Below are 25751 nucleotides of genomic sequence, written 5' to 3' on the forward strand. Positions count from 1 at the left end.
GATGTTTTATGGATTTCTCTAACTTCAGGCTGTGTTGCTTTAGCTAATGATGTTAAATATTGCACTTGGATAGATTTCCTTTGAAATTAATAGTTTTATTTGCAATGCAACCTCTTTTATCCTTTTAACTTGTCCCTTTTCAGCTATACCCGTTCTCCTTTCTGTAGCCACATGTTTACAGACAATCTTTTAAATTCATTTATCCAAATCTCAGCTCCTGCTTGCTTTTAACAGAAACATCTGAATCTGAAGGAAGGCATTCCAATGTTGTGATAATGCACAGCTTCTATAAAGATAATATCTGGAGAGCTAGCAGTGGTTTAATATCGTGGATTGACTGTGAGTTCTAATATAACAAAGTGTAGTCTAAAAGCTGATTAAGGATTATAATGTTTAAAAGATTGTGTCACTCTTCTGTCTTAGGCAAATGCTAGAAACTTAACGTCTGTTAGTTCAGTTGTTTTTTTAGCCCTATTCATATCTTGCTTCTCTCAGCCTGCAGAACACCCATTCGAATCTGTGGGTCACTGGTGTTGTTTACACAAGTGAACTTTTAGTTGCTATTGTTTTCATTAGGTATTGTTTTCCTAGAGCTCTGGAAGTCTTTCAATTAACTAGTACAATACCTTTCATTTCATAATCTGTGTATCTATCTTGCTTAGTTGAATATATTTAAATATGTGATGATAGTTGCTGTTTCCTTCCTCTAGCAAAAATGTTGGCTTATTTCTCTACCCCACTAAAAGCCTGCCATTGAAAGAGTGAGAGGCTTCAAATTCCATATCTGCAATTGATGCTGTAGCTTTTTATATTTCAGTGACAAAGAGCGAGAAAGTGTCATAAGTCTCCCTCCAGCAAATAAATGTCGAGTAGGTGTGGATTTTTTAAATAGTCTGAATCCTGTTGAACACCGGCTGTCACATATGAAAGCTCATTTACTGATAAGGGCAAAGGCAACAGTCCTGAAAGTCCTGAGAGGAAATGTCTTTGTTTTTTTGTTAGTTCTTTAAGCCATTGTATCCTTGTAGGCCTTCTAAAATTGTAGGAAAATGTTGCTTAGGGATTTCTGCTAATGCTTTGTTTCCACATTTCTGTAAGAGGACATAAAAACTGTTCTTTTTTAATTAAAGTGATTTCTGTGCTCTAGCAAGAGAAGGAATTTTGCAATCTGTCACTAAGTCTCTGATACAAATGTTGTCTGACAAGACTGTTGTTGTTGGGTTTTTTTTGTTTTCTGTAACCAGGTTGTCTTTTGCAGAGCCTAAAGAAGGTGGATCTCAAGGTGCATCATTTTTTTGTGAATCATAGAATAGTTTGGGTTGGAAGGGAACTTAAAGATCATCCATTTCCAGCCTCCTGCCATGGGCAGGGACATGTCCCACTAGATCAGGCTGCCCAAGGCCCCATCCAGCCTGGTCCTGAACACTTGCAGGGATGGGGCGTCCACAACCTCCCTGGGCAACCTGTGCCAGGTTGTTAGTCTCATTGTGAAGAAATTCCTCTGTATATCTAGTCTAAACCTGCCCCTCTCCAGTTTATACCCATTGCTCCTAGTCCTATCACTATAAACCTTTGTAAACAGTCCCTCCCCAGCTTTCTTGTAGCCCCTTTCAGGTACTGGAAGGTTGTTACAAGGTCTCCTCGGAGCCTTCTCTTCTCCAGGGTGAACAACCTGAAGTCTTTCAGTGCTCCAGCCCTCTGATTGTCCCTGTAGCCCTCCTCTGGACCCGTTCCAACAGGTCCACAATAATCCAGGTGAGGTCTCACAAGAGACGAGTATAGGGGCAGAATCCCCTCTCTCGCCCTGCTGGCCACGCTCCTTTGGATGCAGCCCAGGACACGGTTTGCCCTCTAGGCTGCAAGCACACACTGCCGGCTAATGTCAAGCTTCGTATCAACCAGTGCACCCAAATCCTTTTCCGCCGGGTAGCTCTCAGTCACATCATCCCCCATCCTGTACTGAAACTGCAAGTTAATGCAGCCAGTATAGGAACGTATGCAAAAAATTATTTTGTGAGATGAAATACATTTAAGCAACATCAAATTTTCAGATTTGATCAAAATTGCAAATGTTACCAAAGAATAATATTATCTTGTTTGTATATGTGAGCAAACTTATAAATGCCTGTTTATCAACGGTGAAATTCATGCTTTTAATATATGTTAGTAGCCCCTAGCTGAATGCTATGCATTTTTAGTGTCTGAGACTTGCTCCCAATTTTCTGAAATTTTTTTTTTTTTTTGTATGGAGGCAGTTGGCTTCAGGTATGAAAATCTTGTGGGAAACACGCTGTTGGTTTTACAAGTCTGCATTTTGGTAGAAAACTTTACTCATTTTTATATTCGTTCAACCTGAAGCCTGTTGGTTGCAGTACCTTTGTGAATTTTACTGACACAGTCAAAAGGCATCACTGGGGTTTAAATTTGGGCCTGAACTTGAATTTTGTACAGCGTGGATGTGAGGATATGAGGAAATGTGCTCAGAAATATGCAAACTGAATGTGGTTATTTCTCACCCCAAATATGGTGTCGGGGAAAAGATGCTAATGGAAAGAAATCTCCTAATGAAAGATTCAGTAATCAACACATTTCATGTATGTCTTGGTGCTCTTATTTGAAATAAGAGTTGTAAATATTTTGCAAGAGATTCTTCCAAGAGAAGAATGTTTTGGAAAAGAAGTTTCTTTCTGAAGGTAGATCATTATTGGAACAAAGCATGCTGGTAAATAACTTTGTTCATTAGATGGACTTTTAAATGTTTCTTTTTAATTAACAGGTTAAGTGTAATGGTTTAATCTTACTACTGGTTTTCTGGTGTTTGCATATAATAATCAACATCAGATATTTCCTTAGGATTTGTTTGTCCTGAAATCTTAACAGTATAAAGAAATATTTATTACTTGACTCAAGAATGTATCTTTAGATGGCTTTAATTAAAACAGTTTTGAGGTTATAATTTCATAGTCTGGTTTCTTTTAAAATGTATTTGCTTAAAGCTTCACCTAATTAAGATTATGTTCTTAAAAAGGGACAGTGTTCAGGCTGCAAATAGAGTTAAAATTCTGCTTTAGTGCTTAAAATACACAACTAGAATTTCTACAGCTGTAGCTGATGAAAGATTTATGTAATGGTATGAATTCCAGGCAAGCAAACTTGCATGAGGTAATTGATAATTTGTAACTTTGTTCTCTGACCATTCCGCATGCAGGATTAAGCATGTTAGTATGTCGCATCACCAAAGGGATGATTTTTCACCTCTTCGCATTTTGCTTGCATCTCATTCTGTAATTTTTCTGGTAATGGAAAACCTCAGTTTTAGTCAAAGTTCATATGTGATTGATGGGGCTCTGGCACTTCAGTAAAAGATGGATTTGAACATTTCAGTTCGAACTCTATTGTAGTAGCACCTTAAATATAGCAAGCTCCTAGGACTCCCAGGTCAGCAAAATCAAGAATGAAAGTTATTTGAACTTCTTGGGAGATGTTGAGAGATTTCTTTTACAGAAGTCTCTTCTTTGCTGATTGTTCTCCTTTTGGAGAGGTAGGCATCACTAAGTGCTCTGAAACGGCAAAGCACAAGATTGCAAATGCAATTACTTCTTTTAACTCTTTATTAGGGGAAAATGCATAGTGAGAAGACAGTGGTTTCTGATGCTTGTGAAACAGAAGGAATGAAGTTGGCATTTCTATGAGAAATGTGTTAAAGTTCATTTTGTATCAGTCTTTGAATAATAAACTGCGTATATTAGAAATGTCTGGTCACTCTTCTGCTGGAAGAGGAGTTTTATTGCTCTTTGTCATTTCTTACCTTTACACAATGAAATTTTTAGGTATTTTTTTAAGAAGGGGAAAATGTAATAAGGCCAAACAGCAGTGTATGAATTTAGCCTTATTAAATATCCATTACATTCATAACTCACATTTATATGCTTGATAATTATTAAATTGGCAGTTATTAACACAAGAATATCTATTATCCACTATACCTTAAATATCAGGTAGGTGTTCCTATATATAGATTTGGGTAGTGAGCCCAATGGATAGCACAAAGGGAAATATTAATGCTTTTAATTTTCTTGGATTTTTTTTTCTCTTAACTTGTTGTTCACTGCTTGAATGATCTTCTAATCTTTCACAAATGTGACTTCTCTAAATTACTTTTTTTGTTGTGGATGTAAAAATAGGCTATATGCAGGAAAAGTAATGATCTTCCTATCCTTTTTTGCCAGGAACCCTGATTTTGAAAGTGTGAGGTTTATTTAAAACCCAATTATCTGTAAAGCAAAAAGCGAGCTGAGTAATTTCCCATCTTCATCCCCAGAACTCACCATTTGTCTTTTTCTAGTTGAATATGACTATTACTATAAGAAAATAACCTCAGACTTGTTTTAATTCTAATGTTTAATTCCTGAAATAGTACTCATCTGATTGCTTTCTGATATATTAAATAATGCAATTTTCTACAAGTAGGGTATCAGGAGATATGTGCTTATATGAGCTGTTTTAGCCTGAATCAGCAGTATTTATTTTATCAGCTGGCTGAGTTAGTAAATTGCCTTGAGCATAAGGCAGTGGAGATGGAGGTGTACAATGTATTTCTTGCCAAGCACCAGTGTTTCAGGTCTTGGTCGCGTAAGATAGTAGTTGAGCGTAAGATAGTAGTTGAGTAAGATGTCTTTCTTGTCTCCATGAAAATTGTTGTTAAAGGGTATCTAGTGAAATGTATACCTGTTCTTTGTAATTTGAGATATTAGCTGAAGATCAAAAAAAAGTTGTGGTTTTTTTCAGTAAGGCAGTAGAAAAATGGTGAGGAGAAAGGCTTCGTTTGGCTGTTGGAGTTTTAGCTTTCCAGGCTATTTCTTAACTAAGAAACAATAAGCTATATCAGCTGCCATTTTCTAGTTGTCTAGTTTTAGTCCAGTCCAGAGTAATTGCGTTGTGTGCAGGGAGTGCAGCTGAAGTTGCAAAACTCGAGTAGGGAAGTTAAGGTGGTTTCTACAACAGCCTAAACCGGCTCATGTAGAACAAAGGACATCAGATTCACTTGAAAGATTGTTTCTGTATAGCAGTGTGTAAGGTATTTAGTTGTGGGATCTTGGCTGTGGTAGGCAAATTAAGAATGCATCTCTGTGCACAGCTCTTGCAATCTTGGTTTGGGATGAAGTAAGAGATGAACCGGAGAGTTAGAAAAGTCTAAATAAACAAAACACAGTTTGTCAGCCTGATTAGCAGTGCTTTTCGGCTTATTGGCAGCTTTCTTGTGTCTAATATGTTTTGTAGCCAGAACAGCAGACGAGGGTCTTCAAGGAAAATAATGAAGTCACTTTGCAGGTGCACATAACTTGTGATAAACAGCACAGAAGAAAGCATAAAAATACCTGTTTGGCACACGGAGAGTAGAAACTGATGTAAACGAGCAACTCAGCATTGACTTCTTGATATGAAATGAAAATTAATAGGGAAGAAGTTTCCTCTTCACAGTGGGGAAGTGAAAACCAATTAATTGTTCTTCTCAGGACTGATAGAGAAAAGCAACATGGTCAAAGTCATAGTCATGAAGAATGATTTTTGCTGTGATAGGCATTATGAGTAAAAATGGCACATCAGTGAAAAGCTGGGCACTGAAAGGCAGGTTTCCAAACTCTTGAGAGCGTTAACTGGACCAGTGATAGAAAAAACCCATATGTATGTCTTACACATTGTACAGGCAAATTAGCATTACATCTGAGACAGAAGGCAGAAAATGATCAATGTCAAAGATATCTGTATTATAGCTCATAGTGACCTATCACCTATGTGTTATGATGAGCATGAATTCTAGAGAGTTGTTGGATAAATGTAGCTAAGGACTCTGTTATAGCCATGTGGAACTTGATAGCTTGGCATTCACAAGGCGTGATGGGAGACTCAACATTTCAGCTTCCTTATCAAGATAGATCTAGAAAGATAAAACTGTGTCATCTTCATGGGTGATACCAATTGAAATTTTTGTAGGTGGAGTGATTCAGCTGTAGAAAGCGAGGATAAAGGTCTTGTGGGTTTATGCCTCTTTTCTGTCTTCTTGAGAAACTGCAGGGATTATTATGTCCTTTAAGTACTACTGGAAGAGGAGAATTGGGCCAGGAATGGAGAAAAGGGAGACAACATACTAAGAGGAATACACACAAATATTTGACAAACATCTGTTGGGCAGAGAAGATTTGGATAGAGTACTGATGAGGTGACAGAGAGGATTTGAAGGCAGGTTGTGATGTTTGATGTAGCTTCTCCGAAATGGGAAAGAACTGAACTATGAAGAGATATGGTAGAGATTGGGAGGAAGTTAGAAAGAAGAGAATAGTGGATGAGAATTGATGAAAGTTGGAACAAAACCATTGGTTTAGTAGCAGGAGCAGTAGAGGCATGTACAGGTAATATCTGTGTCTGGGTTTAGGAGGGAACTGAGATTTGGAGCTTGGAGTTCATTGTGGAAACAATATATGATTTAGAAGCCCTGAGGTGACTTGGTCAGGAGTGTTAGGTTGATCCTGTTGTGTGACATTTTGTCCACGTATTAAGAGTTTGAATGAGTGAGTTGAGATATTATTAAATAAATGCTACAATGTTTTTGATCTCATTTTAAAGACTACGTATTTTTACAAGATGGGACTTTACAGTGGTTCCAATTCACAAATCCATTTAAAATGAGAAATCAAAGGATTCATTCATCAGTTCTCCTGTGTCCTAATCTTTGGCTAATATATTTTTTTTCATAAAGCTGATTTACTGCAGTGAGTGTACTGTGTATTTCACATGTATGCTTCACTCATATTCTTCAGTAGCAAATTTCCAGGCTCCATCAATGCTTCTTTCTATTTTATCACTCTGAAATATCTCTGATTCTTATTCCACCTCTCACTAAAAATACGGACAGCTGTGACACCGACTGGAAAAATCTAACTAATATTGCAATATATTAAGAATGTTCAATATTTTGAGTCTTCCTATGTATGTTTCAGGACATCTGATTCACAGCACAGTGTTTTAGTTCCTCTGGTGTTGCTCAGACAACCTGTTAAAAATAAATCCTTACTTAACCAAGTTTGCTTGAGGAGCAGTGTGACAACCGTTGCTACAGTGCCTTGCCTCCTCATTAGTGAGACACCTTTCCCTGGTCTGTCTAGCAGAAGATATTGTGAGTCACACCTAGCTTTGGAGAAGACAGTACTGGTGCGCTCTGAGCTGAGAGAAGAAAGTAGTGTGCTTGAGGTATGGCAAATTTTGGCCTGGACTGACTGAGATATATGGGATAACTCACACCTCCAAGGCTTTGTTTTCTTTTTCAGATTGTCTGCAGGTGCAGACAGATGATCTTGAATACATGAAACAAATTTTCTGGGCCAGTACTATCTTTACATCTATAAAAAAATTGAAACTTAGAAACCGTGGAAAGCCACACGATGTTAAGCCGTTCTGTTTATTCTTTCATAACAAGATAATGGCTCTTTCAGGCAAATAATAGAGGCAGCATGTATCATATCATGACTTTAGTAATGCAGTGGTCTCCTGACGTCCTCAAAGTTTGGGAAATTTGTATTTTATTTTGAAATTACTATGAAGTGTTATGGGAAAACTATTTAGAATAGTGGAATTAATAATTCTGTGTCTAACTGGTTTTGTTTAATTTAATTTACTTAATTTTATTACTTATATATTCCTAAAATCTAACTGCAGAGGGGGAACGAAAGAAGGAAAAAGTGTGTGTATTACCATTCCTGTGGCTAGGAGAAGAACTTTAATTGTCTTTAGGTTTAAATAGTGGCAAGGATAGCCTTGACTAGACTTCAAGATAAACTCTTTGCAACAGGAATCCTGGATTTCTGGGGTAGATGGTTCAGGGAAGCGGTGGAATTCCCATCATGAAAGGCATTTCAGAACAGGTTAAACAGGCAGCTTGGCAGAATAATTTAGGTCTAGTTGATCCTGCCAGAGGCCAAGAGACTACAGTAGGTGACCTATTAAGGTGTCTTCTAAGCCTATCGTTTTATGTTCATATATGACTTTTTCCTCTTAAATATTAATCAAACTCCACTATTAGATTCCACATCAGATATCTATTCTGTAAAAGATTCCACAGCCACTGATTGTTGAGGCTATATCTGAATCTTTTCTTCTGTGGGAAAAAATAACATTGGCGCTTTCATTATTATCTGTGGCTGCATCCTATAGCTTCCTCCTCGTCTGTTCTACTGCTTCCTTTAACGCTGCTGTTGGAGAATCTCAGGGGTGAATTCTGGTAGATTTACAGTCCTGGATGACTGCTTCTTGTGTTGAAGTGTAGTTATTTGAAAACTCCGGGATACAGTGTACAGACTTGGCAGGCTGAGGGAGAGTAGAAACATAGACTAAAATAGCCTGGACGATTGACGAGGAGACTAAGGGCTTGAAGCCTGAACTTTCTTGGAATTTTTCCTGTGTCTACTTCTGAAGTAGACAGACTGGTTTTGCTCAATATCCACCTGTTATTAAGGTGAATGTCCAGTTTAGTACATGTCTCACAGTTAAAAATGTTAGGAATGTTTCTGAGAACTGCTTATGCAAATTGAAGCACAACTCTTTAAGTGGAGAGCGCTCATTTTAAATAATTAGGTTTAATTTTTGTGGTTCAATATGTGATGCTACATTTTGTTTACTGGAAGGATCTGGAAGAACTTCTTTGCAGACAGAATTACTAATTTTGTCAAATTCTTTAGAGACTTCTGTTATTATGGTATCTTTGTCTTTTAAACATCACGTTATCTCTGTTCCGTCTTCATGAGTTTACAGAACGGTATTGTGACTACAGATGGGAAATTAAGGCATAGGGAGAGAGAATGGTTAAAAGGATCTGTTCTAAGCAGGAGCTTAGGGTCAGGTATCTTTCAGAGGATTTAGCGTGACACAGGAATACTTGTCTTTGAATACAACCTTTATTGATCCTCAACCAGTGTCACTCAGTGAAAAATGAATCACTTCAGCATCATTGCATTAGGAATTTGTTTTCTTAGTTGAATGTCTGCTATCTTTTCCTTCTTAGAAGCCCCTCAGCTGTTTGCTATATGCTTCCAGCTTTTCCGGTAAATTACATGGAGGTCTATGGAACAAATCCTTTAAGAATACTCTGTAAGGCTGGGGCTCTTAACAGGGGGAATGTAGTGAATGAACATATTATTAAGGATCACATCATAATGTATGTGCATCAAAGGAGTGAAGTGAGTTAATGTGCACAATTTTTGAGTGTTGAACTTTGCAGCAAGTTACAGCTGCTAACATGGAGAGGGGTGGGAGTATCTCTGGATATATGTATTTGTGCACACATTTATTTAAGATGGAGCAAGGAATTTGAACAGAAATTTACATTGCCCTGGCTTAGTACTAGTTCACACTGCTGGGCTTTTTCCTTTATAGATTTGGTCCCACTTTTCCTTATTTCTATTTGCTTTGATGTCAAGTCATCTTACATGTTGTTGGGCAGGGAAGAAGGGAAGAAAAGCTGTTTTATCTTTTGTGTCTACTTTCCAACTGGAATAGCAGGGAGTAGTTACTAGAGGAAAAGTAGTCTTTTGATGTAACTGTTGGATGTACAGTCTGATCAACACGGCAAGCTCAGGGGGTGAGGCTAAAGTAGTACAGAATGAACTTACTTTTCAGAGGGTTTTGGCTCTAGCAAGTACACTAAGCAAATGTAATCCCTTGAAAAATGTGACACTTTTTCCTCCTTTTTTTTTTTTAACCCTGAGGCTTACCATTTAACCAACGGCTTACAGTTTTACCAAATATAACTATGCTCAGACAAATTGCAGAAGTGATTTCCATCATGCAAAAAGGTTGCCCACCTGTGAAGCCTCAAGTTACTTTGCCAAAGTATGTATTTATTTCAGAAGTTTAAATGCTGTGATTTGAAGCATCTAACATAAACAAAACACATTCCTTCTCTCCCAGCCTTATTTTCAGGCAGAACTAAACCATTTTAACTGAAGCTTCTTATAAAAATTGTCAATTCAATGCACTGTCAAAAAATACAACACAAAGCTTTGTCAAAGTTACAAGAAACTCCAAACTGCTTTGATGGATCATAACCATTATGAACCAATCATAAACATACATTTGTGTTTACACGGGGATTGTAAAACTTACCCATAATCTTATTATTGTAATTTTCTTTTAATATTCTGCTACTTTTCTTTTTTTCTTTCAGATGATATTAACTGTGTTTTTGAGCAACAATGAACAGATTTTGACAGAAGTTCCAATTACACCAGAAACAACCTGTCGCGATGTAGTAGAGTTCTGCAAAGAGCCTGGAGAAGGAAGCTGCCATCTGGCTGAAGTATGGCGTGGAAATGGTAAGTTAAATCTTCAATGGAAATTGACTGAACTATATGTAGCAATTATGAATAAGGTAAGACGTGACTTTTCAATATTGATGATTTCAAGTTGTATGTTGGTTTTTTTGTAGCAAACTTGGATGAAAAGCATGATGATTCAGTATCTGTAGAGATTAATGCATTTTTTCACTGTTTTTCTTCTCTGTTTTCTTCCTCATTATGAAGTATTTGATAAAATGCATTGATGAAGTATGTTAGTGTCCTGTATTTCAGTTTTTCAAACTATATAAACAAAAGTATTCAGTATCCTTATCTTAAAAGAAAAAAAAACAAACAAAGAGAGGGTATTTTCACTTCTGAAAGTTATTTATTTTAAATAAGTGTATGGCGTATATAGGATGGAGGTTATTTAAATTTAAATATGGAATGTCAGTTATCTTCTCTTACAGTTAGTGGGTGCAGATCATCATCTGCCCTCTTTCCGATCCAATTTCCTCACTATTAGGTGTGTGAACACAACCTGAAATTTAAGAATGAGTATAGATATTTTTTTCCTTCTGTATCACAAAGGACAGATGTTCTGCAAACAGAACTGTGCCAGAGTTGGGACATAGTATCTCTAGCTTCTTTGTGAACATTTCCTCTCAAAGATTAGGCAGCCTCCCATAGGGCAGGTAGTAATGCCCGTATCCAATTAGTGTTGCAATTGTTATTTCACAGAATAATGGGGCAGGCGGTTCTCTTCAGGAGTGTGTCAAAACAGTCCTGTTATGGATTCTGTTTCTAGATGGAATCTTGCAGTTGCAAGTAGTGCAAGCTTCCAGGTTATTGTATATCAATGTATGGATGTGAGTAGAATTGATATGTGCGTGAGGATAACAATTAGGCAGGTTATTATCCCACATTTACTAAGGTCACCCTTGCTTAAGCTGATTATATCATCTGTTTTGTGTAAAGACTTATAAAGTCATAACTGGATATTGAATTCTTAAATTTTGCATAGAGGGGTTTTATTTTGGTCAGGAGCTTTTTGCAAATGGACAAACCAGGCATTACTCACATGCTTTTGGAGCTTTTAAGTATTAGCAATCTAGACTAATTTCTTCCTGAGGAAACTGTTCCTCCTCTTTTGTAAACTGTTCTGAAACTTTTTTAAAGGGAAAAGGTGCCTCAAGAAGTGATTTCCTAACTGGGTGGGAACTCAGAGTTTAGGCAAGAGTGAGGTGGGGAGAAGTTAAGCACGTCTGCAGTTCTAGGAAAACAAATGCAGTTCATGCTTCATTGGAAAACTGCCTTTAAGGATAAAACCTATAGGAGAGTTAAAACTTTTTTCAGACTGAAAATTTAGATTGCAGAGAGTGAGTGATGCCCAGTGCATTGCATAGATTTCTAAAATGAATCTGTAGTCTGTATTTAACAGCACTCAAATATCTCTAGTATTTTCCAATTACTTGTCTGTGAAACTGTAACATATATGCTATTATTTGTTCTTCTGCTTTCACAAAACATGAGCGTGCTTAAAAAATGTGGAGAATGTTGTCAACTGGCTTCAAAGGGTGACTGGAAACTACAGCCAGTGATCCACATCTTTTTGGGACACTCGCGCCTTACAGCCCTGGCAAGTGCAGGCACACATTTTCTGTAATAAATTCTAAGATTGAGAAAATATTTTATCTGTGGATGTAATACAATGTTTCTAAAAGTGTTAGATATCTGAAGCTGTAAGTTTCTAAAAGTGGAAAATAAAACTTATCGAGGAAGTTGTGATGGAGAGACTAAGACTAAATTTGTTCTCTGCCCCGTGCATTATGCATCTTTGGTCCTGTTATAGTCAATGGAGATCTTGATATTGCTGTGAGTAGAATGTGGAGATCACTGATTTCAGCTAGTTGTTATCCAATCTCGAGCGTCAGAGCTTGCCCAGTTTTCTGTAGTAGACAATCTATATCTGCCCAAGGCTTCTTCCTGTTGAATGGATCTGTCACACTTTTCAAAATGCACTTGTGGCTCCAAATTTCTTTTAAAACTCACATGAAGGTGTTTTCGCAAATCTAGCTTCACTCGCTAAATAGCCAAGGTGATAACTGTGTAACTATTCCTCTGAAACCATGGAAGAGAAGAGACTAGAGAGAATGAAGGAAAAAAAATTAAACACTTCCATGTGTTTCTGGGTCTCTCAAACAGGCAGGTACTGTCATAAAAAAGATGTCCTGAACACTGGTTTTAAGTCTCTCCAACAGGAATTTCAGCACATGCGTTTTGTTTGTTGCTCTTAAGTGTGAGATACTGTTACAAAATTTGTGTGTTGGTAGCCTCAACTACTTGCCACAAAGTCTAGGGTACATAAATTTCTCAGTGAAACAGCGCAATACATTTTTTCTTTTTAACATGGCATAAATATCATATTTCTTCCTTCAGCTGCTCCTGAGAGCCAAATTGAACTCTTTCCCTTGTAGTTTGAAAAAATACTTCTGCCTGGAGTGGAGATCTGATGTAGAAAATTGGTCTAAACAGTTAAATGCAGCATTTAAACAACTTAAACTGTGGTTCTGAGTGGGAAGTGTGAAGCAAGTTGCAATGAAACCACAGCATGTTGTGCCAGTAGAAGAGTATTTTTTTCTCTTCTGTTACACTGTCTCTGACCCCTAAGCCCTTATCCTCAAGCGAGGTCTACTGAAATGTTCTTTCAGAAGACATTTTGGAAGATAAACTTCAAAAATCAGTGCAGAAAATCATGGGTTGAATAAACACATTAGGTTTTGTCATGCACCTTAAGCGGTCTGTTCTCTTGGTAGTCTCTCCATGTTGCAGAGGTGACAAATCACAGCTCCCTCCATAAGAGAGAGCTCTCATATATGCCCTCAAATTCAAGGCAGTGGAGCTTGTAGATTACAGCTTTATTATCGGATACAAAAACTAGTTTGTGTGCCCAAAACCTTGTGCATTTTCTAAACTGTATTGATCTGACAAAATACTATCTCTTCTAATAATCTTCCTCTCCTAAATGCATACATAGAAATAAATGAGAAATACCCCCTTTCAGGGGGTTGGAACTGGATTATCTTCAAGGTCCCTTCCAACTCAAACCATTCTGTGATTCTATGATTCTGTGATTTTATGATTCTATGATTTTATTTTTAAAGGGTGATGAATATAGACCATTTAGACCTCCATTGCAGGGAGGACCCAGGAAACTACAGGCCTGTCAGTCTGACCTCAGTGCCAGGGAAAGTCATGGAGCAGGTGATCTTGAGTGCTATCATGAAGCACATGCAAGAGAACCGGGTGATCAGGCCCAGTAAGCATGGGTTCACAAAAGGCAGGTCTTGTCAAACTAACCTGATCGCCGTCTATGACAAAGTGACTCGGCTGCTGGATGAGGGAAAAGCTGTGGATGTGGTCTTCCTGGACTTCAGTAAAGCCTTTGACACAGTTTCTCACAGCGTTCTGCTTGAGAAACTGTCACCTCTGACCTGGACAGGCGCACACTCTCCTGGGTGGAAAACTGGTTGGATGGCCGGGCCCAGAGAGTGGTGGGAAATGGTGTGAAATCCAGCTGGAGGCCAGTGACAAGTGGGGTTCCCCAGGGCTCAGTGCTGGGTCCAGCCCTGTTCAGTGTCTTCATCAATGACCTGGATGAAGGCATCGAGTGCACCCTTAGCAAGTTTGCGGACGACACTAAGCTGGGTGGAAGTGTTGATCTGCTGGAGGGTAGGGAGGCTCTGCAAAGGGATCTGGACAGGCTGGACCGCTGGGCTGAGTCCAATGGCATGAGGTTTAACAAGGCCAAATGCCGGGTCCTGCACTTGGGGCACAACAACCCTGTGCAGTGCTACAGACTAGGAGAAGTCTGTCTAGAAAGCTGCCTGGAGGAGAGGGACCTGGGGGTGTTGGTTGACAGCCGACTGAATATGAGCCAGCAGTGTGCCCAGGTGGCCAAGAAGGCCAATGGCATCTTGGCTTGGATCAGAAACGGCATGACCAGCAGGTCCAGGGAGGTTATTCTCCCTCTGTACTCGGCACTGGTGAGACCGCTCCTCGAATCCTGTGTTCAGTTCTGGGCCCCTCACCACAAGAAGGATGTTGAGGCTCTGGAGCGAGTCCAGAGAAGAGCAGCAAAGCTGGTGAGGGGACTGGAGAACAGGCCTTATGAGGAACAGCTGAGAGAGCTGGGGGTGTTTAGCCTGGAGAAGAGGAGGCTGAGGGGAGACCTCATTGCTCTCTACAACTACCTGAAAGGAAGTTGTAGAGAGGAGGGAGCTGGCCTCTTCTCCCAAGTGACAGGGGACAGGACAAGAGGGAATGGCCTCAAGCTCCGCCAGGGAAGGTTTAGGCTGGACATTAGGAAAAAATTCTTCACAGAAAGGGTCACTGGGCACTGGAACAGGCTGCCCAGGGAGGTGGTTGATTCACCCTCCCTGGAGGTGTTTAAGGCACAGGTGGACGAGGTACTAAGGGGCATGGTTTAGTGTTTGATAGGAATGGTTGGACTCGATGATCCGGTGGGTCTCTTCCAACCTGGTTATTCTATGATTTGTGTTCCAGAAAAATGGTATAAAGATCCATGAAAGTTTGGCTCCAAAAATTATGGAAGATTTTTGGAATTCAGAGGAAGATTACAATAGCTTGCTTAGCTGTTGGAAATCATATTTGAATGTTTGATTTTCTCTGCTTGCTTTAGGGTGGTAAAGGAATGGTCCCAGAGCTGTCCAGAAGCTGTATAACTGATTAGGTATTGTCTGTGTTAGACTTAAGAAACTTATTCTTAGAGCTGCATGGTATAAACATTTGGTTTACTTGCATTTTATTTTTGTATGTCATTCTCCTTTCCAGTTTCTTTAAGATGAGTAATAGTTGAACAATTCAAAGCATTCGTGCCTAATGTATCAGTACATTTTGTAGCACCCTGTGCTTTGTCAGTTTGGAGCTCACTCTTATTGCATGGATTTCTCAAGCTATAAGAGGAGACAAAAACCACAGTGTATTTTTCCTCATTCCACAGCTATTGCAAATAGCAGTTGGTAAGGAGGTCTAAAGACTGGTGTGATGCCAGGAACTTGTAGTATGTTTCAAGAGAGAATGTATTTCAGCCTTTACATCCACCCAGTACTTAATTATTCACTTCACTGACATCCGGAATGCACTTCAGCAATTGATTTTAATTGGTCTTCCTGCATTTAGTTGTAACACAGAGGCAAGTGACTGTGAAAGAAATTGTTTACTACAAGTGTACTTCTGCAAACCTGACAGGGGAAAGACTCATTCCTGAACTTGCCCACTATGGAGATAATCCATTACTTTGTATTCTGGTTTCATGTATAGAAAGCATAAATGTGTTCATTACAAACAGCAGGATACTCAGTATCAGCAGGATACTGAGTGAAATCAGATTCTGAAGTTGGAAACTTGTTTTGTTTTAAATAGCAGATATGTAGTTCCAACAGAAAGATTTTTGTAATTCGCTTCTAAATCATTGACACGATATCTGTGTTTTAATCATAGAGTGTTTCAATCATTTCAGAATACTTCAAAGTAGCCTATTCTCACAGCTTTTGCTTAAAAAGAAAGGAGTCAAGCACGGTTCTTAAAAGTTACAATTATCATCTAGCTTAAAATCCGGGGCAATTATTGCAGATAAGCACAGATATGTGCATCTGTCCTGATTTTCCTCTTAATTATTCATGAAAACAAACATTCACTAGATAATCTTCTAATGTATTGTTAAAGTATAAGCATCCCACCTGTTTATTACTACCCTACACTCATTCTCCTATCTCACCTTTTCTTCATTCTCTTCTACTTAAACTAAAAAAATTAAAATTAAAGTTTGAAATAGTATCGTGAAAACAATTATTGACAAATACGTCTGAAGCTGTAACAACTGGAAAAAGTTTAAATGCGAGTTTTTGTTTCATTTGGCTTTGATTCTTAAAGAACAGATATTTCCAGAAAATAACTCCTTTGTGCTATCTTAACTTCCAGCAAGTATAAGGTCATGCTTTCTTCCTGCAAACTTTTAGGATTTAAACTGAAGGAAGGAATGAGGACTTCAGTTCTCATTGTGTATTGTGTCAAGTGTTAATGGCTGTTTCTTCTTTCTCTTTGTTTTCTGAATCTATTTGATGTAGCTAAGTTGCACAGAATGATTACTGCTTCTTCATTTTTCTTTCCTCTGTTTCAGAGATGATGATGTTGCTGTTATTATTTTAACCTGTTTTCTGTCTAACTTAAGGCAATATATCCCAAATCGGTTTTGTGGAAGAACTGCCAAGTAGAAAATGCCTTTCCCATTTCTCTCCATGGTCATGTCTGAAAAATATTAACTTTGATTCTTCAAGGTGCATTATGTAAATGAAGCATTTTATTTTGAAAAGCTGCTAGGATCAGTGCCTAACTTGTCATGGGAGAGCAGCCCAACCAGGAGCAATGCTGCAGCCACTCCTCACCATTCCAGAATTAGCCCAACCCTGTTCAGACATCCAGTTTCTTGGTATTTTATTTTCAGGCTTCAGTTCTTGCTAAGTTTACCTAGCAATTTTTCTGTTTAGGAAGAATTGTAAAGATTCTTATCGTCCATGTTCTAAAGTCTCTGAACTAAACCATTTAAATATTTTTACACTCTGTGATCTTTAGAAGACTCATACTGCAATTTTAGTGGATATGCTTCAAAGCTCTTGAAATCTTACCTTAGTTTAGTAGTTGAAAAACCTGAAAATCATGTTTTTGGAATTCCTTTTCAAGACTTGAGTTGTAATAAGCCACTGACCTTCTTCTTATGTGCATAAACACTATTGACAATGTTTCTTGGAGTCCACTGGAGTCAGGGAAAAGAAAAAGAAAAGCTGGGTTTTTTTTAAAATCCAGGTGTTGTGGTTATGGTAGGGAGGTTTCTTTAGGAAGATAGGTAACCAGTCAGCTGATACATACAATTAGTTTGCAGTTTAAATGACCCTTTCCTGTTGAAAGCAGCTAGATCTAACTGTGGCTAAGCTGCATTAATCACTATACAGATTTGACGTGGCAGGTTTTGACAAGATGCTGTATTTTATTAAATACATTGTGAATCAAGTGATAAAAATGTATTATTCTTTAAATACTACAAGTATAGTATCCAAGAGTATCAAGGCATATATACATTTATGTAGTTCACAATGCATATAAATTTAGGGAAATTTCATTATAAAAAAGGAATATTCCTGATGTGATTTTCCCAAGTTTTCCCCAAGATATCTGTTATGTCTTTGAATCATTTTTGTCTTCTCATGTCAAATAGGTTAAGTATGAAATGGCTAACAGATTGTTAGAGGTGCTTTGCCTGATAGAAGATACTGAGATTTTGGTTTTGAGGGCAGAGCATTTTGATTTTAAAAATGAAGAACACAAATTCCACCTTTTGATTTCCATTCAAGACTGATTTTCTGTAGTATTATTGTTTTGACATGGTGCTGCACGTAGGAAAGCTAATTAAATCTTGTCAAGTATCAGTTTATTGTAGGGAGGCTCTGCAAAGGGATCTGAACAGGCTGGACTGCTGGGCAGAGTCCAATGGCATGAGGTTTAACAAGGCCAAATGCCGGGTCCTGCACTTGGGGCACAACAACCCTGTGCAGTGCTACAGACTAGGAGAAGTCTGTCTAGAAAGCTGCCTGGAGGAGAGGGACCTGGGGGTGTTGGTTGACAGCGACTGAATATGAGCCAGCAGTGTGCCCAGGTGGCCAAGAAGGCCAATGGCATCTTGGCTTGGATCAGAAACGGTGTGACCAGCAGGTCCAGGGTGGTTATTTTCCCTCTGTACTCGGCACTGGTGAGACTGCACCTTGAATCCTGTGTTCAGTTCTGGGCCCCTCACCACAAGAAGGATGTTGAGGCTCTGGAGCGAGTCCAGAGAAGAGCAACAAAGCTGGTGAGGGGACTGGAGAACAGGCCTTATGAGGAGCGGCTGAGAGAGCTGGGGTTGTTTAGCCTGGAGAAGAGGAGGCTGAGGGGAGACCTCATTGCTCTCTACAACTACCTGAAAGGAGGTTGTAGAGAGGAGGGTGCTGGCCTCTTCTTCCAAGTGACAGGGGACAGGACAAGAGGGAATGGCCTCAAGCTCCGCCAGGGGAGGTTTAGGCTGGACATTAGGAAAAAATTCTTCACAGAAAGGGTCATTGGGCACTGGAACAGGCTGCCCAGGGAGGTGGTTGAGTCCCCTTCCCTGGAGGTGTTTAAGGCACAGGTGGATGAGGTGCTGAGGGATATGGTTTAGTGTTTGATAGGAATGGTTGGACTCGATGATCCGGTGGGTCTCTTCCAACCTGGTTATTCTGTGATTCTGTGATTCTGTGATTAAAAGATATATTCTAACACTGTTCTTATTATTAGATTTTAAAATACCTTAAAAAGGAGATTTTCTTACCTTAATGACAGCATTAAAAAATAAAGGCAAGTATAATTATGTAAACAGTGAAAATGCTGATTTTGAAATGTATTTTCATTTTGCAATACTAAATATATAGGGTGCGGCCTCTTTGTAAGAAAATATTTGATCAGTTCGGGAGGAATAACTAACTCACAAGAATGTCTTACGTTCCTTGGGGTAAAACAAAGAGAGTGACTGCTGCACAGAACTGAGCCTTTATTTGTTGAAAGATTTGCCAGTAGTTCCACATATAGTGGAAGTTAGTGTCTAGCATAGTGTATTGGGGTGGGAGCACCTGCTCAAGTTCTTCGGAGATTAAATGTCAATAGAATGATACGGCTTTTAATCCAAGTGGAAACCTGGAGGTTCAAACTAAATTAATCATTTTGGTAATAGAATAAAATACCCATCTGCTGGTGATGAGGAGCGAAGGTGCAAAGATCAGCATTGGGGAAAAGGTTGAGATGAATAATTCCTACATTAGGGTTTCTAAACACTGATAATATTTGTATGGATTTACAAACTGGTTGTGTGCTGCTGTTAAGCACTGAGCTACGTTGCAGTAGCAGACTGGCTTTAATATGGTGCAGCTATTGTCTGCTGTTGTCCATTCCTTTGATGTTGCATAAAATATATTCATAGAATCATAGAATAACCAGGTTGGAAGAGACCCACCGGATCATCGAGTCCAACCATTCCCATCAAACACTAAACCATACCCCTTAGCACCTCGTCCACCCGTGCCTTAAACACCTCCGGGGAAGGTGACTCAACCACCTCCCTGGGCAGCCTGTTCCAGTGCCCAATGACCCTTTCTGTGAAGAATTTTTTCCTAATGTCCAGCCTAAACCTCCCCTGGCGGAGCTTGAGGCCATTCCCTCTCGTCCTGTCCCCTGTCACTTGGGAGAAGAGGCCAGCTCCCTCCTCTCTACAACCTCCTTTCAGGTAGTTGTAGAGAACAATGAGGTCTCCCCTCAGCCTCCTCTTCTCCAGGCTAAACACCCCCAGCTCTCTCAGCCGCTCCTCATAAGGCCTGTTCTCCAGCCCCCTCACCAGCTTTGTTGCTCTTCTCTGGACTCACTCCAGAGCCTCAACATCCTTCTTGTGGTGAGAGGCCCAGAACTGAACACAGGATTCGAGGAGCGGTCTCACCAGTGCCGAGTACAGAGGGAGAATAACCACCCTGGACCTGCTGGTCACGCCATTTCTGATCCAAGCCAAGATGCCATTGGCCTTCTTGGCCACCTGGGCACACTGCTGGCTCATGTTCAGTCACTGTCAACCAACACCCCCAGGTCCCTCTCCTCCAGGCAGCTTTCTAGACAGACTTCTCCTAGTCTGTAGCACTGCAATATTGGATTGATTGAATTGTTTCCAAAACAAGACATTCTCATTTTTAATGGGAGTTCTATGAAACTTTGATTAATTTCAAATAGCCTTAATAAGTTTTTATTCTTGTGCTTTCAGAGCGTCCCATACCCTTTGATCACATGATGTATGACCACCTGCAGAAATGGGGGCCTCGCAGGGAAGAAGTGAAATTTTTTCTTCGCCACGAGGAGTCACCAGCCGAAAGTAATGAACAGAGTAAGTACACTTATCCTGTAGTGTTGTTATCTAAACAAATCTAAAACATTTCTGAATTGATTGGATTATCCGTTCTTTCACTGAACTTCAGTAGATACATGGAATACTACTTAGTTATACCAAAGCCATGAACCTTCCTCAGTGGCACATTTGTTCATGTTCTCAAATTCCCTTCTCTAGAATAATTTCTACTAGTCTGCTGAGTAATATTTTCGTAGTAAGATTGGTTTCTATTTTGCTAAATACTGATCCAAAAATATTGGTGAGTATGAGAGACTTAATGCATTTTTTTTCTAGTTCAGAGAAGATCTGTGTTTTGAGAGAGTGGGATTGTTCTTTTGATCTCTTGTTCTCTTTCAGTTGCCCTAGAGAAAAGACTCAGTAAACTCCTTTGCCTCCTGTCACGGCTTAGCTCCACTGGGCTAAATTTTGGCAGCTAAAAAACTTGCAGTTGAGCTTCCAAAATGCCTTCACCCTGTTACCCTGCAGGGAAAGGAGACAGGGAAATGAGAGGGAAAAGACGTGCAGGTTGGGAACTGAAACTACAGCTTTCAATGAAATCATAACAGTAATAAAAACAATGAAAACAATTAGGAAGTAATAAAACATATACAAATATATGAGATCTCACTCCCACCCCTTGGTGACTACACATCACCACAAATACTGCAGAGCAGACAGGAAGGAATGGGTCCATGGCTGGTAGGGGGCTGGGCACAGGAACTGGATTCAGGAACACACAGATCTGGGGTCAGAAACAACCAGACAGATGAGGTCCTCAACGGACGTTGCCATCTCTTAAGTCTATACCAAGTATGACGTATGACATTGCGGATGACACTAAGCTGGGTGGAAATGTTGATCTGCTGGAGGGTCGGAAGGCTCTACAAAGGGATCTGAACAGGCTGGACCGCTGGGCAGAGTCCAGTGGCATGAGGTTTAACAAGACCAAGTGCCAGGTCCTGCACTTGGGGCACAACAACCCTATGCAGTGCTACAGACTAGGAGAAGTCTGGCTAAAAAGCTGCCCGGACGAGAAGGACCTGGGGGTGTTGGTTGACAGCGACTAAACATGAGCCAGCAGTGTGCCCAGGTGGCCAAGAAGGCCAATGGCATCTTGGCCTGGATCAGAAATGGCGTGACCAGCAGGTCCAGGGTGGTTATTTTCCCTCTGTACTCGGCACTGGTGAGACCGCTCCTTGAATCCTGTGTTCAGTTCTGGGCCCCTCACCACAAGCGGCTCTGGAGCGAGTCCAGAGAAGAGCAACAAAGCTGGTGAAGGGGCTGGAGAACAAGTCTTAGGAGGAGCAGCTGAGGGAACTGGGATTGTTTAGCCTAGGGAGGAGAAGGCTGCGGGGAGACCTCATTGCTCTCTACAACTACCTGAAAGGAGGTTGTGGAGAGGAGGGAGCTGGCCTCTTCTCCCAAGTGACAGGGGACAGGACGAGAGGGAATGGCCTCAAGCTCTGCCAGGGGAGGTTCAAGCTTGACATCAGGAAAAAATTTTTCATGGAAAGGGTCATTGGGCACTGGCAGAGGGAGGTGGCGCTGCCCAGGGAGGTGGTTGAGTTACTGTCCCTGGAGGTGTTTAAAAGATGAGTGGATGAGGTACTCGGGGATATGGTTTAGTGTTTGATAGGAATGGTTGGACTCGATGATCCTGGAGGTCTTTTCCAACCTAGTGATTCTGTGGTTCTGTATATGGATTGGAATACTCTGTTGGTTAGTTTAGGGTCACCTGCCGTATTCACTCCCTTCTGCCAGCTTGAAGATGGCTAAGATAAGCACTGGCCCTTTTGCATACCAATGCCCTGCGTTATCACTGTAGAGAAGAACACTCTCTCAAAAACATGCAGTTAGCTTTCAGAAAAATGAAGTTACTTTACAGCAAGTGAGTTAGTCACAAAACTGACTCTAATTTACCTCAAACTGCACCACCTTCTTTAGAAACTAAAATCAGCTTTACAGACATCGTTGGCAGAAGTCTCAGTGGCTTTACTTTCTCAGTACTTCATATAGATATGTTTAGGTGGTGATAATTCACACTTGAAAAATTGCTGGTCTGCTTGGTTCTACAGGAAAAGTGTTTATATAAACCAGTACAGTACTAAGTAGGGCTTTCTTAAAAGACTGGGATAACAGCTCAGAAGGATTTCAGTTTTCTGATCTAGCTAGTATAGACTATACTTAATTTATGAGAAGACTTTTGAGACTGTGCATTATATACTTAATGGCTGTCAGACTGTCTGAAGGATAGGAAAGGGATCTTGAAGTGAGCTGAGTATTTGCATGCTCAGATTATCCTTACTCATTCAACTAATCTGACTGCTTCTGACAACTGCATTTCAAGTTCTGGCAGAGTCCTTATTTTCCTTCTTTCTAAGTGGTTCCTGGTTGCTTTGAATGACAGAAATAGCAGACTTGATAATGTCTGAGGGTTTTTTGTATTAATTACATGCTTTGTAAAATACTCGGTCATCCTTCGGGCAATGCAAATTTAAAGTATGTTAAGAAATTTAAGATAAAACTGAAGCCACGGAGTGTTTAGTTAATCATTGACCTATGGATCTATCTGTAGATGAAAGTTGTTTGTAAGGCATTGGAAAAGCTTCATCTGCCATATTCATTTGGGGTATATTCAAGTGAAGGTACTGCTTCTTGTGGACAAAAATATGAAACTTCAGGAGTCACACTCAGTACATTCCCTTTCATGACATAATTCACAAAACATAAGTCAGAAAAGTAGAGCTGAGTGTTTGTATTTTTAACAAAGAAAGTCTGTGAAGTGAGTGCTTTATTTCTGTGGACTCCACTGCTTACAAAGAGTAACTTAATAAGAAATAAACGAGCAGAACAAAAAAATTACAGGTAAAAGATTTATATAAAAGTTAGTGAAAAGAACAGATTCAAGAGTCAAAACCATTTGTGTTGAAAACTGAACTGTTCACTAACAGTGATACTTTACTTTTAGGTGGACGTCAAGCCCAAAATCAAAGAAATGGCATAAATATACCTGTGGAGAAACGTACAGAGAATGGGGTACGTAATAAATCCTAGGGGTTTTGGATCAATTCCACTCAAATATTTGATGTTTTAAAAATTCTTACTTTTCAAGATCTATTGTGGAGGGAACTGGTGGAAAAAGTATATATATTGTTCTATTTTGATTTTTTGTTTATTTATTGTTGTTATAAAGTGAATGGGAGAATATAGCTTTTTTCATGAACTACTCTGAAGTTTCTGTCTAGAAAGAAATTAAATTCCGTGAAGTAAGAAGGCCCCAGAGTTAGATTAGAAACTGTAGTAATTAATACCTCTTCCTCTGCGGTGAGAAAAAAATGGCTACATTATGCTTTCATGCTAGTATTTCCTGTCCAGACATCTTGTTTGATTTCTCACTGGTATTTATTCATGACATAGTTTCATATGTTAAAACATGAGAATATATCTATGGATTGGAATATTTTCAGATGCTTGTACAATAGGTTGCATACCTCTCAGAGACACCTTTTGTACTACTTGTTTGTGCACTGGATTAATTGCTATGTCTAATTTTTTACTAAAATATTACTAGATTTCTAATTTAAAATACATATAACGTGGCATAGGCAACCTGTTTGGTGGCATTCAGTGAATCATGGCTTAAGCATCTCTTTCAAAAATACAGTGGCTTAAAAAATATCTACTCATGAGCTGAAACTTACTTCACTTTCTCCTCTTTCTTCTCGTCCTCGATGCTTATGAAGAGTCTGCAGAGCATATTCTGCTGTCATTTGCTGCTGCCTCTGCTGTTTACAGTTGGCTGTGTTCAGTTTTGGGCCTCAATTTACAAGAAGGACACTGAGCTGCTGGAATGTGTTCAGAGAAGGGCAGTGGAGCTGGTGAAGGGTCTGGAGCCGCAGGGATTGTGGGGAGCAGCTGAGGGAACTGGGATTGATTAGTCTGGAGAAAAGGAGGTATAGGGGAGACCTTTATCGCTCTTGACAGCTGCCTGAAAGGAGGTTGTAGCAAGGCAGGTGTTGGTCTCTTCTCCCAAGCAGCAAGTGATAGGACAAGACGAAATGGCCTCAAGCTGCCCCAGGAGAGGTTTATACTGGATATTAGGAAAAACTTCTTTACTGAAAGAGTGGTTAAGCTCTGGAACAGGCTGCCCAAGGAAGTGATGGAGTCACCATCCCTGGAGGTGTTCAAAAAAGCATGTAGACATGGCACTTCAGGACATGGTTTAGTAGGCACGGTGGTGTTGGGCTGGTGGTTGGACTTGATGATCTTAAATGTCTTTTCCAACCTTAATGATTCCATGACTATTTTTAAACATATTTAAGTCTCAGTAAGAAGATTTCAGCTCACTTATTCATAGTTGTATCACAGAATCACAGAATCACAGAATAACCAGGTTGGAAGAGACCCACCGGATCACCGAGTCCAACCGTTCCTACCAAACACTAAACCATATCCCTCAGCACCTCGTCCACCCGTGCCTTAAACACCTCCAGGGAAGGTGACTCAACCACCTCCCTGGGCAGCCTGTTCCAGTGCCCAATGACCCTTTCTGTAAAGAATTTTTTCCTAACGTCTAGCCTAAACCTCCCCTGGCGGAGCTTGAGGCCATTCCCTCTTGTCCTGTCCCCTGTCACTTGGGAGAAGAGGCCAGCACCCTCCTCTCTACAACGTCCTTTCAGGTAGTTGTAGAGAGCAATGAGGTCACCCCTCAGCCTCCTCTTCTCCAGGCTAAACAACCCCAGCTCTCTCAGCCGCTCCTCATAAGGCCTGTTCTCCAGCCCTTTCACCAGCTTTGTTGCTCTTCTCTGGACTCTCTCCAGAGCCTCAACATCCTTCTTGTGGTGAGGGGCCCAGAACTGAACACAGTATTCGAGGAGCGGTCTCACCAGTGCCGAGTACAGAGGGAGGATAACCTCCCTGGACCTGCTGGTCACACCGTTTCTGATACAAGCCAAGATGCCATTGGCCTTCTTGGCCACCTGGGCACACTGCTGGCTCATATTCAGTCGCTGTCAACCAACACCCCCAGGTCCCTCTCCTCCAGGCAGCTTTCTAGACAGACTTCTCCTAGTCTGTAGCACTGCATAGGGTTGTTGTGCCCCAAGTGCAGGACCCGGCATTTGGCCTTGTTAAACCTCATGCCATTGGACTCTGCCCAGCGGTCCAGCCTGTTCAGATCCCTTTGCAGAGCCTCCCGACCCTCCAGCAGATCGACACTTCCACCCAGCTTAGTGTCGTCCGCAAACTTGCTCTGTGTATTGTCTCTGTGAAGCGCTGTTGGTTTCCAAATATGCATAGGGCTCTTTCTTAGGGTAAAACAATACTTTAAAATGTTTAAAAGCAAACAAATCCGTTTTTTTCAAGCTGAGATGTCTTAAAGGAAATAAAAGAACTGAAATGTTAAAAGTAGTTTT

General features: G+C 40.1%; 1 protein-coding gene across 5 annotated transcripts in view; it reads left to right on the forward strand.

Moving 5' to 3' along the window:
* The window catches only part of PPP1R13B (protein phosphatase 1 regulatory subunit 13B), a 76466-nt gene that overhangs the window by 17138 nt on the left and 33577 nt on the right, over positions 1–25751 (forward strand). For all 5 annotated transcript variants that reach the window (XM_069856774.1, XM_069856772.1, XM_069856773.1 and 2 more), the window contains exons 2-4: positions 10217–10364; positions 20215–20334; positions 23306–23373. In XM_069856774.1, coding sequence (XP_069712875.1) covers positions 10217–10364; positions 20215–20334; positions 23306–23373 — 336 coding nt within the window. The remainder of the gene's footprint in view (positions 1–10216; positions 10365–20214; positions 20335–23305; positions 23374–25751) is intronic.

Source organism: Phaenicophaeus curvirostris, chromosome 5, assembly GCF_032191515.1.
Source record: "Phaenicophaeus curvirostris isolate KB17595 chromosome 5, BPBGC_Pcur_1.0, whole genome shotgun sequence".
NCBI lineage: Eukaryota > Metazoa > Chordata > Aves > Cuculiformes > Cuculidae > Phaenicophaeus > Phaenicophaeus curvirostris.